Genomic DNA, 12,807 nt, shown 5'->3' on the forward strand with positions numbered 1-12,807 from the left:
CAAGGATGGGACAGACCTAGCAATGTTGAGACGATGGGAGAGGCTGGGAATATACACCTGGGGCGATCTGTATGAGGAAGGGGTATACAGGGAGTTTGAATCACTGCAAGCATAGGAAGAGGTGCCAGGTGGGCAATTTCTCCGGTATCCGAGAACTCCGAGGTTTGCTAAAGAAAAGTGGTATGGATGGCCTGAAGAGCCATCACCAAGCCCCCTGCTGACCATAATGTATAGTCTGAATGATGGTTGGAGGCCGGTGTCCAGATTGTATAGCTCACCGATAGATCGACCGAACCCCAAAAGTGTGACACTGAAAGAGCGATGGGAAAAAGATCTGGGTACAGACATAACGGAGAAGGAATGGGAACAGATTTTGGTATTCCACAGGGAAGTATCGAGAAAAGCTCATTTTAGATTGATACAGCTGAATGTATTATACCGCCCGTACATGACACCACACAGGGTAGCTGCGCTCAACAAAAATGCACAGCCCCTATGCCCATGGAGTGGGATGGAAGACTTTGGTTGTGTATCCGGGTGAAGAGATACTGGGCAAGAATTGAACAGGCCTGCAGAGCTATAGGAATAGCGAGATACGAATGGTTACCGAAAGAATGCTTGCTGGGGGCATACCCCAGAGTCAGCAAATATAAACATGTGGTCAAGTTAATGGACATGGCATGTAAACTTGCCAAAATAACGATTGCTATGGCCTGGAAATCTGCTGTGGGCCCGCAATATACACAATGGCACAGGGAATTCGAAAGATGGGTGGAAGCGGAAACTAATGTGTGGATGGAGGGGACATAAGAGATCGGGATCAGATGGGGGCAATAGTTGTGCGGCTTGCAAAGCACTGGTCTGGGACATGTTCCACCCGGTTTATAGTGACTTTTTCACCCATCAGATGACAAACCCCCTTAAAGGCATCTGAGTGTTCTGTACTGTACTTGACCCTGATGCAATAGCCGGGATAAAACCTGACCAGGTTGGCCACTGCCATTGGGTGGAAGAAAGGGCAAGCCCATGTTGAAACTCTGATTATAATGCATGCACACTAAGACTAGAAAGGGCATAATGCCTGGCAAGTGAAGAAAGTAGCTTGTTTCTGTTTAGTTTTTTTTTTCGACCATAACGCTGCAAGTATAAGAAGTTTTTATTCGATGTGAAACTGTGGATGAATACACGGTTGTACTTGTATAAATGCCAATAAAAACTTTTAAAAATAAAACAAATAAAAAAAAATAAAAAATGGATGTACCATCATTAAAGTGTCTGTGGAGAAGTAGACATATTTGTATGTTTCCACCCCTCAAGAATGTCCGAGAGTTATTAGAAAGGACTGAAACATGTTGGGTAAAAAAATGGAGACATAGCTCAGATGTACTTTAGTTCTTGATGTCAGCCGTCAACAGTAGTACTCATTATCTGTGGAATGTTTTGATGTGTCAAATTGTATGATCTCCTGTTTTTATATATGTTTTTAGAAGTTTGGACACTTATTTGAAATGTGAAATTACACCTTGAAATGTATATGTTTTATGACATTTTTTAAATAGATTTTTGTACAATATAACTTATTTTTTGAAGTATTGTGCATTATATTGTTTTAATAGGTACCAGTGCAAGAATATTGCCTGTTTATATTGTATAACTACCCTGGTAGTAGTCCGTGTTTTCACACCATAACAAATTGGGGTGACCCGATCAAATTAAATAGCTAGGTCAGAACCAGCATCTGTTCTACATGGCACAAAAAAGCTTGTAAAGGTAAACTTATTGCCGTTATCTCCAAAAGTTTTGTTTTAAGTGTGGTGTTATTCTGAGATGACATACACATTAATTGATGGTTTTGACATGGTTTACCTTGACGAAAACATGGACGAATGTTAGCAGAACTTTATGAGATGCTTTGGAAAACTGTATTCTAACATGGACATTTGGAGGACTTTCCTCTCCCACTGGAAAGCCAAACTGGTATAAAAAGTCTGTAAGCTGTTTTAGAGAGCTGGGCTGTACCAAAATAGCAAATTAATTTTCATGCCGACTCTTGTTGGACTTGTACACAGAGCTGCAGTCATGAGAGCTACTAGCCCTGCTTGAAGAGGATTGCTTTGACTAACCAGTCATCCAGGTTCAATACATGGATTTCCTTTTGGTTCATGTGTGCGGTCACAAAACAAATGCAATTGCAAAACATTTTTCATGCTCATGATGCTGTTCTTAAATCAAAAAGTGCATTTTCAACCGATTATGCATTCTCTAAGAAACAATCCTACCATACTGTGGATAAGGTGCCTTATGTAGAAACCTCACATCAGCATGAATCGGCACTCAATCACCAAGCCATCAATATGCATTATTACAACTAGTTTGAGCAATTTTCAGGAAATAAACCATAAAAAGTAGCAGTAAAATTCTATTAAAAATGAACGCATTGTGCTTATCCATCCAAATATACCTCCAGATTCCAAAGCATAGTCCACCATGCCGGTTTTGTCCTGAGAATATAGCTTCAGTGCATTGTTTACAATGATGCGTGCTTGCTGCAAATATAGAAAAACATGTTTTATAGTTCAAGCACTTTAATTCCAGCATGGTAATTTAAAGGTACACTAAAAAGTAAACTGGAAGGTGCTAAAGTCTTGATACTTTAAGTTGTTCCTGTCAGCACAAACTAAACGGCTGTTTTTACAACTATACAAAAGGTTACATTTATTTATTAATCCATTGATCTAAACACTGATCAAACAGTAAAAAGAAGAAAAAACGAAAACACACTCAATGGCATAATCTATCAACATTACGATTTGCAGAACTAATTGCTTATTTGGCAAACATTATTTCCAGCTGGCCGAATAAAACATCCATTGAAAAATGTAAGCTATAGAACTTAAAAGGAAAGTTGGTTGTGATGGCTCCTCTGCAGATTCCTTTGAAATGTGCAGCTTTCAGGTTGGGACCTTGGAAGTTTAAATATCACACTTTTAAAGGTGTCATCTATATCTGTGGTGCTCCAGAGTGCACCCTTGCAACTTACGCCGGAAGTGATTATCCAGGATATAGGTGGTGTCGTCCACCAGGATCAGCAGTTTCCTGGATCCGTTATGCCGTAGGTGGACTTGGAAAACTCCAGTGACTGAGCAGAGGAGTGTGGGCAGATGAGGAATCTCCAGAGGAGACCTATCCATAAGAACCAACGTTAGCCATAAGGTACACAACTTATTCTTCTAATGGATACCCTCTCCTCTGCAGATGAGTAAAAGATTCACTGAGCAATACCCAACAACGTAGGAAGGATGGGGCTAGGATGCACCAGCACAATCTTAAAATGTTTCAACCAAAGGGGTCCTGCAGTACAGATTTTCCAAACAAGTCTTCAACCCTAGGATTTGAATCTAGTCAGGTATGTTTTGCAAACATGTGCAGAGTTACCAAGTTACTGGATCTTCTGGATCAGGAGCACAAAGTCAAGAAAGTTGTTGTAGCTGCACAATCCCTAGTAAATGTGTCACAATATCCTCTAGGGGAGCTTTCTGCGCTGCCCCTTAAAATTCTGATGTATGATTCAATCCATCGGAGGATAGTCTGCCTGGTCACATACACCCCTCTAGATGCATGGCCAAAAGCCACAAACAGTTGGCTGTCTATTCTGTGTTCATCCTACGGCTCAGAGCCTTCCTTGTGTCCAGTCTATGCAGCTGCCCTTCCACCTCCAAGCATGACCTTGTCCTTTGTGAATATTTTGGTCTGTTGGCAGACAGAGCTTGTAACTCAGTCAACCTCCTGGCCGATGTTATGGTGATCAAAAAGTCAGGTGTGTGCATCAGTTAAAATGGCGAAGCCACGAGCTGTACAACTACCATCTTCAGGACCCATTACTCCTGGATGTATGCTGCATGCAGACAGCAGATCAGGATTGTCCTTTAGGAGGTGAGCCTGCTAAGCTTAACAACCCCGAATGGGACAGGACAAGCAGGATTCCACTGTGGGTGCCCCCTGATTCCCTCCGCCTTAAAGGACAGGAGGTCACCAAGAAGGGACAGACAGTAGTTATCCTATTATAATTGTAGATGTTTATGCACAATAACTTTTCAAGGTCATAACATCAAATTTAATTTTATTATTTAATGGAGTTTCACAGGGGACGAAAAAAGATTTTAACAAAAGTGATTAACAGTATATAAAGTTTATTGCGTAAAGTGCTTAGTTTTACTTGAGTCCATCACCAATTTTGTTCACTCGATCTTCATCAAAGGCCATTCAACCAATCAGGCAGTGAATTGATCAAAAGGGCTACAAGAATTGCTTGTAGTTTGATTAAATCACAGGTAGGTCAGAGAACTTAATTGATTTTCTCTGTGTGAACATTTTCTTTTCAGGTCATGTGTGTACGGGTTTAAGAATTCAATCTTCATCAAAGTTCATAAAGTTAATTTAGTTGAAGTTAATGCAAACCATTTTCCAGGGATATTTTATTTGAAAATTCTCCAGATTTTAACATGACTCAATTAATTTAACCAATATATTCTTCAAAATGAGTAATAATTTGCTTCCACTGATCATTATTCCAGTGGTTCCTCTATTTCTGTGGCAAATTCAGCTAATGTTTTATCCAGAATTTCATAGCTTTTGAAATTGGCCTCTGGAATGTTTATGGGTTTCTATTTCTGTTTTGATCATTTTGATCTCTTCCAGAATTTTAGCAAGTGCAATTTCCGATTGGTTCATTCTTCTTCTCATCATTTCATTAAATGTTGCGACTAGAAGTCGTTGCCAATCATTAAGGCCGCGTCTGCCATTTTCCTCAATGAAGGAAAAATGCATATTCTAAGTCTGCTTGGTATTCTACCCATTTCAAGGTATTGTTTCAGGGTCTTTATTTCCCACCATTTTGCAAATTATTTTTTTAATAGGCTTTTTTGGCGGGGAGAGGAGACCAGCAAAAGCTCAAAGTGACTTGCAAGCAATCATATCCCAAGGAAGGGTGCCTGAATCCATACTACCCCCCACCCCCTCCGCCACGGTCTAAGGTTTATACCTACCTTTAAGTTGCTGATAGCTCCTTTAAAACATATATGGCTTTAACTTACCTTGGTCTGTCATGGGGCATCCTAAAAAGTTAGTACGGTATCACTTACCTTAGTCAGTGTCCCACTGACCTGAAAAGCAACTGTAATCGTACATTACAACATTAGGTTTTACCTGTCTAGAATAGCTGTGTGCCATTCTTAAAAAGTGTAATCTAGGTGTAGCTGACCTTGGTCTGCCTGGTGTAATCCTATATTAGTGTAAAGAGTTCTTGCTTACCTTAGTCTATGTTCCACTGAGCTGAAAAGCAACTGTAAATGTTTATTACACCAAAAAGTCTTACTCGACTAGTATTGTGTTATCCTGAATGTGGTCATAGGTTTCTACTGTTCCTTGAATTAGTGTCCCACTATTCAGGAAAGTATACTTGCAGGTTGGTTTTCTAAGTGATTCCTTAACCGAGTGGCACTACACAACTGATTGGGTCTACTACCCTTGTATTACTGAAAGTAATCATAAAGTAACTGATGGTTTTACTCCACATGAATAGGTGTGTCCTATACTAAATGTGTTTGATAAGGTCTGATTTGCCTAGAAATACTGTTAGTGTTCTAAACAAGGTTTATGCTTTGGTATGTGTACCTTCAAGCATTGTGTTGTGTTTTTATAATGTGCCGATGACTATGACAAAGTACTTAACCCAAGACTTAACTTGGCCTAACTGTATTAATAATAAACCTTTATTTGTTATAATACTTCTGGTTCTAAGTGTTTCTGTTGAACCCTTGGTAAACTACACATTGTTTGGACCTTCCTACAGCCCTCTCCCCCTCCTAAGATAAGCCTGGCTGCTCTCTCTATGATAGCATATACTCAGGTGGTACAGCCTTCTTATAAGAGTGGAGTCTTGTACTGTCTCAGTTGAATGGTTGTGCTAAACCCTTAGCTGGCCTTAAAAAAAAAAACGGTCCCAACATATAATGACATGCCATCAGGAATTTAGGAATTAATGGGTCTTCCTCACATGAAAGGGAAGAATAATGCATCTCTCTTAATCGGGTCACCAAATCTCACCGACAGCTATTTCCTCCCATGTGATCCTCCTTCATAATATCACTCCCTGGGTTAGGATCAGGTAGCAGCTGCTGTCCACATGATAGGCGATCTCAGGCTGGGTATCAGTGATGACTCCACAGGATTCATCATAACACATTACAAACACAATGAATGTCTAGTAGGCAAGTTTGTATGGTGCATGTTTGCCAGTGCAGTCCAAAGTAGCTTCTGGCCGCTATTGGCATCAAGCAAACCAAATCATCTTGACTACAAGAAAGAGCTAAACCACTTCAAACAATTCTGAGACAGTGTCTTCAAGTGTGTATGCACACATGAAGGAATACACTTGATAGTGTGGAGCAGATGTCAAACACACAGATAAGTAGGTGGCTGTTATTAGGGCAGATGGTCTTTCTAGATTGCAGATGTGCAGTGTGTATTCATTCTTATAGTGATACAAAAGAATTAAACTTATCTGACAAGAAAGATATAATGTTCAGTGGGTGAGCTGAGACAACGCCACCTTTGATCACTGAGGTACACTGTTCAGTCCAACGGTCACCAGCACCAGCATTGTAGTTTTACTAGCTAGCAAGTATATGCTACCAACACTTATCTCCACTGCAATACCGCCAGCAATCCCAGTGCTCCATTAGGCTATGTTGGAGAATCTAAATACATTTAACTTTCAATTCAAATATTTAAATGATCATGCAACTTCTGCAGTTCCAGGTTTGTCAATAGCACCCGGGTGAGAGCAGGAAGAGGTGGGGTCTTGGAATGGTGTTGATAAAAGCGGAGGCTGCAATATTCCAGGCGAACACCACTCATCCCCAGATAAAGTGAGACAAGGGGCATAGTTGGAATGGGTTTGTAAAATATGGGGGCATCCTCTGTGCTAAGTAATTCCTTATTTGGGGATTCTAGGGCCCCTTTTTGGGGCGCCTCATTTTTACTTTTCTCTCAGTCTTTGTTCGTTCCTTGATCCCTTATTGGTCACGCCAGGGAGACTTCTTCTGATGTCCCGCCATTACATCTTTATATATGGTATTGGGTTGGCCCTACAGCATCCAGTCCGAGGGGTGACGCATGCTCTACCTTTCTTCCCTAGGATGATGGCAGCTTTACTTTAATTTTGGCTTCCCTATGGGTGTATTTTGCTGCACAAGTAGCCCATTTTATTTTCCTGGTAGCTTTTGGGGGTACCAATGGTTTTGTTTTAATATGATCTCAGGCATTTTGTGTTTCAGGGCATCCTTCTTTCTAGGGGATCACAAAGTGGCCTCAAATGGCCATTCCGACCATGTGGGCTCTTTGTGAGCCCACAATGGCAGCCTGTGTGTTGGTCCTAACTGGTTTAGGCCAGTATATCTCCCTGAACTATACTCTCACTTCCTGTTGAGGTGGCTACTGCTATGTGACAGTCCTACTGAACAACAAGACCCTTTAGGGTGAGTCAGGGGTGTTAGGGAGAATTCTCTGTAAAGGCTAATTTCCCAAACCTAGTGAGTCCCCCAGCAGTTTTGCTGGATTTTTTGGGGTTTAATTTTTCCTCCTGCTAAGAGTGAGACTCTTTCTCCCACTCTTAGGTATGATTTGAGAATGTCCTTTGACTTTGTAATGCGTTTTATGGGCTATGTTTTTTTTTACTCCATAGGGCTTCATGTGTTTTTGGTAAGTGTGTTACACAGCACCCTCAGTGTAGTAACACCGGGGTGTCATAGTGACCCCCAAACAGACGCCATACCCTGGGACGGACTACTGTCTCCCAGGGCATGTAAAGTCACCATTGACTTTACTAGTCTTAAATTGTGAACAGAACCAGTACAAACCATCATATTGTGGAAGTGATGGTAGGGGTAATTCGATTGCCCCTGGGTCTGTTTTTCAAGGGGGCACTGTCCAGTCCCCCCTTGTCGAGTTTCTGGCTGGTGGCAGTGGTTACCACGTGAAATATTCCACCGGAATATTTCCTATGGGATTTTCCCATTCATTTTAAACGCACCACTTTTTTTGGTGCAATGTTAAAGATACCGCTGGGTTATTTATTTAATATCTATTCCCTGGTTGGGTCTTTTTGCCAGGACTCGGTTTTAAAATGGCATTTGTGTTCGCCTCTGTAACTCCAACCCAAGTCGAGCCCTTTGTTCCACTTTTGGCGGGCTTCTGCACAGAAGCCTCCAAAAGTGGTTCCACTCTGTCTGGGAGGGGGGAATAGGCACCCTGGACCGAGTTGCCTCTGCAACTCAAGTCGCACTCTTGTGTGATTGGCCTAGTGGTGAGCCGCCCGGCTCACCACTTTGCATGTTTGAGTAACAGCTAGGACTGATGAATGGGGGTTTTCTGCATAAAAGCAGGGCTTTGGGGACTGGAACTTCAGAAGTCGGTTGAGGACCTAAAGAATCCAAAGAGGGAGAAGCTGCACCGACCTGCAATGACGACACCACCGGTGGACGCCTGCTGAACCAAACTCACCACTTCCCAACGACAGAGAAGATCTTCTTCCAGGAGAGTCTTCTTCCTTCGAGCTGGTGGGGTTAACCAGTTCGCCTTTTTCGCCTTCCTGGATCGTCTCGAGGTCGAATCGCCCGTGCCAAGCAGCCCAGCGGCCGGATAGCCACGCTTCACCACAACCGCGAATAAAAGGGTAGTACCTTTTAACCAGGAAACTCCGCGGCTGATTTCTTCCCTGGCAGTGCAACGACCTCCAGCTTTCCTCCACGTCGAGATCTTCTCTTCCCCTGGACGAAGCACCGACTTGCACCCGCTGCCAGGAACTGCCCCCGCTGGAGCTTTCTCACCATTTCAGGTACTGTGTCCCGCCTGGTCTCCCTTGCAACAGACTGTTCAAGGTGTCCCGTAAATCCTTGACTCTCTATCCTGGGGGGACCTCTGACCCATTAACATTACCTTTCTGAACTAATCCAACTCCTTTTTGAACTATCTGCAAAGACTTTTAAAGTGTACTTCAACTGTGTTATCTTGGGCACATTCCGCCTTGCTCTCTCCAAGAGTGGACCTGGCCTATGAACTTTTTGCTCTACAGTAGACCCTGCCTTTTCTAACTATCTGTGGGTACTTAAAAGTGTTGGTACTGTGTTCTTTCCATACTCTGCCTTTTCGCTACCTTTTTAAACAAATTATTGGAGTGCCATCTTGGTTAAGCGCTCACCTCTGTGTTGATAAGTGGTGTTCTTCAACCTAGACTTGTCAAATAATTAGGGAGGTGTATATATTTCTAGTGACTGTCTGAACTTGCTTGACACATTAGTGACAGTGTATTTTTATAAGTGTGTTTTAAAATAAATAATTATATACTTTTATACCAAAGTTCTGGTCAGTGTTTGCTTGTGCTACTGTATTTTTGGCCCTATTGTGTATACTCTATATACTGCCTAACTCTTCTTGAGAGAAGTCTGACTGCTCAGCCACAGCTACCAGGTAAATCTGGGTGGTACAGACTGCTACCAATTGGGTTTACTGCTAACAACGGTAGTCTTAAACTTGTTGCAGTGGTCCCTAAGGGAACTGCACAGGTTTCTGCCTAACAAGGGGCAGGGCTTGAGCCAGCCTCTTTGTGCAAATGTATTTAGGCTTTGTCCTGCCCCTGTTGCACCCTTTGTTTCCTGAAGAAGCAGAACTGCTGGATGAGATTTTTGCTGCGATTCCCGCTAGGTACAGTGGTTGGGTTTTTTGCCCCTGGAGGTCCAGTCCAGGCCCCCAGAAATCTCCTGCAGTCGCCGCTCAACTGGTGGGCCAAGTCCTCCATGCCAGATTTGCTTCTGGGCAGTTTTACTGCAGCCACCTACCGTGTATTATGAGAATGTTCAGATTGGCTGAGGGTTGCTGCACAATTCCTGAAGGTGGTTGAAGCCACAACTACCCACCAGATCTTCAGCTTGGGATGTTGAGGATGCCACCAGCCATTTTCTCTTTCCTGAAAGCCATTCCCCCCAGTTCCTTTATCTTCTTGTAGTCTTACTCATCTGATTTGTCACTCCTGTCTTGAAGGTAGATTTGCTGGGAAGAGCTTTTGTTTCTTTCGTGGGTTGCAGGTGCCTTAATTTGCCCATGTGTCAATCGCTCTATATCCCAATCCTGAAAACCGCACCTGTGGGAAGGAGCAATTTACTCGTCGGGTTGTTTCATTCTGCTGGAGCCGTTTTTACCGTAACTAGTAACGTCATTAACTACCTTTAGGGCATGGGGAGGGTGACCCCCTAGGTGTCCCTCTAGTGCAGGGCAGAGATTCCTTGGAGTCTCTCTTTACTGGGAATCTGAAAGACTTATATTGGTCCTTTTGTTCTGTTGCCTCTTCCTCCTCTGGGGCATGGGACCATCTTCAGACCTTTTGCACACTTTTTTGGGGAATCCTGCGGCCTTCCCTTGGGTGGTCGGTCGCAGCATCTGCACTTGTGGGGGTCAAACAGACTCAGCTCCACTAAAGTGGATGACCCTTGAATTTTAGAGCACAGGCAATTCTCAGTCGCACTGCGCCCAAGAGTGCAATATAGGCATGTGTTGCAAGTAATTGAAGAGAGATGTGGTTACAAGTCCGATGGATTAATTTGCAAAGTAGCCCGACACGTGTTTCGAGTCTAAACCGACTCTTCATCCGAGGCTGTAAATGGGAGATGGGGCCTAAGATAAATTGAATGAAGGATAGTGCCAAATAAATCCATCGGACTTATAACCACATCTCTCTACAATTACTTGCAACACATGCCCATATTGCACTCTTGGGCGCAGTGCGACTGAGAATTGCCCGTGCTCTAATTGTTTCCACAAAAGTGGGTTGTACTTGGCAGTACTCCCACACCTCTCAGGCACCTGCAGCCTATGTGCACTCTTAATATTTATTCATACAAGCGCTGTGGTTTTGTGACTTTTTCTGCCAAACCTATGACCATTGAATTTTATCCCATTCATTCCAATGGAACTGTGAACTGACCTGCAACTCATTTACTTACCAGCCCCTGGGCATTTTTCAGAGATCAACTAACAGTTCAGCGAGCTATGGACCAAGCTTGGTATTTTTGGTTCTTAACTGTAATTTTTAAAGTCTTCTTATGTAAGTCTTCGATCAGACTAACATTGTGACCATTTGTACCAACTAATTTTTCCCTTGAAATGTATGAATCAGGTAACTGCTGAAAAAAAGTGTCACTACTTCTTGGAAGCCAACTATTTTATTAGCTCTCTGCCTTAAAGATTGGTGTTCAAATGAAAAGGAGTACTGTTTAGGCCTTAGCGATTCAGTAAATCATTTTTTCAGTTGGTAAAATTGGGTTTACCTTTTCCCATATATTACCTATTTGTGTAAGGTGATGTCCATTAGGGTTAGGGCCTTCCACATATACAAGGGTTGGGATGTGTCTATAGGAAACTACAGTATGGCAAGAGGCACATAGGGGGCTTGCTAAGTTGTATGGTTCCCTGGTTCTCCCCACTCACTTGTTATTTATGTTAGGTGCTCACCTATGGTAGAGGGCCTACATGCAGACACTGGGATACGCAGTGTCCTTGTATAGTCATGACTTTTTATGATATGGTATCTTTTTACTACTGTGTATTAATACCTAAAAAATTGATTAACCCAACTGTATTATATTACTTTCATAAATTCTAATTTTAAAGTATATTTGTGTAGGATATGTCCTACAGTTGTGTGGACCAATCATAACCGTCAATCTACTACCCTACCCCTACTTGCAGGTTAATTAAGCCTCTATGCTCTGACCACGTTACATACAAGATCTTTGGCCAGGTGCGTAAGCCTTCACCATAGGGTTAGGGGTTGTAGCATCCTCAGAGGGTGGTACAAAAACCTTTTAACACACTGAAAAAAGGGAATGCCAGCACCAGCATTTTAACAGAATTTTCACATGGAACCGAAATAACACTGCATGAATACTTTAAGTGAAAATGTGCACCATGCAATAACAAATAAGATCGGGAGTACCACAAGAGACACATACTGCTTCAAATTATGGAAAAGGGGAATGGGTTGTGTTGAGAAGTTCAAATGAGTTATTAGACTGGTGCTCAGCAATGGACAATAAGATTATTGGAATATTTTCAAGTGGATTTGCGAAAAGGGTTTTTCAGTACAAGGAGTATGGGTCGGAAAGAGGTAAAACATTTGGTTTACATACATCATGGGGTAGTGAGGACAAATGATGGCAAGTGAAGTAAAGGATTAGTCAAATAACTATGGCATTTCCCCAGGTTTATGCAAGAGTTTGGGCTTGAGGGTTTATCCACCAAAATGATTTTGAACTGTGGCACTGAAGCAAACTTCCAGGTAGGAGATGATCCAGGCGAGAGCAGATTTGCAACACCCAAGTTAATGGAGAGTAAGCAGGCGAGGGGAGTGGGCAATAGTGCTGAAAGCAGAAGAGGTTCAAAAAGAGGATTATAGAAGAGTATGGAGTGGTGGGCATCAGAGAGAATAAGGTCGTTACTACCGTGAGTAACTGTTATACTCCTTTGCCCCGTCCCCTTTCCTCCATACTTGTGGGAGATTCCAAATCACTCCTCACAGGTAATACGGGTGGATGGAACCTCCTTACTGAAAACGTTTTTTAAGAACAGCCTGGCCGAAGTGAGACTCCGGTCCAAGCAGTAATGCTTACAAAAAGCTGATGGAGAAGCACACGTAGCTGCCTTGGCAATTGTCTCCCAGGGGACATATTTTAGGAAAGCAATAGCAGCCGCTTT

At 42.6% G+C, this 12,807-nt stretch overlaps 1 protein-coding gene across 10 annotated transcripts in view; it reads right to left on the bottom strand.

Moving 5' to 3' along the window:
- SUN1 (Sad1 and UNC84 domain containing 1) overlaps positions 1–12,807 on the bottom strand; it is a 1,235,850-nt gene that overhangs the window by 378,638 nt on the left and 844,405 nt on the right. For all 10 annotated transcript variants that reach the window (XM_069647232.1, XM_069647226.1, XM_069647231.1 and 7 more), the window contains one exon: positions 2,462–2,546. In XM_069647232.1, the coding sequence (XP_069503333.1) occupies positions 2,462–2,546 (85 nt within the window). The remainder of the gene's footprint in view (positions 1–2,461; positions 2,547–12,807) is intronic.

The sequence above is a fragment of the Ambystoma mexicanum genome, chromosome 2q, assembly GCF_040938575.1.
Source record: "Ambystoma mexicanum isolate Mex_15411 chromosome 2q, UKY_AmexF1_1, whole genome shotgun sequence".
NCBI classification, from domain to species: Eukaryota; Metazoa; Chordata; class Amphibia; order Caudata; family Ambystomatidae; genus Ambystoma; species Ambystoma mexicanum.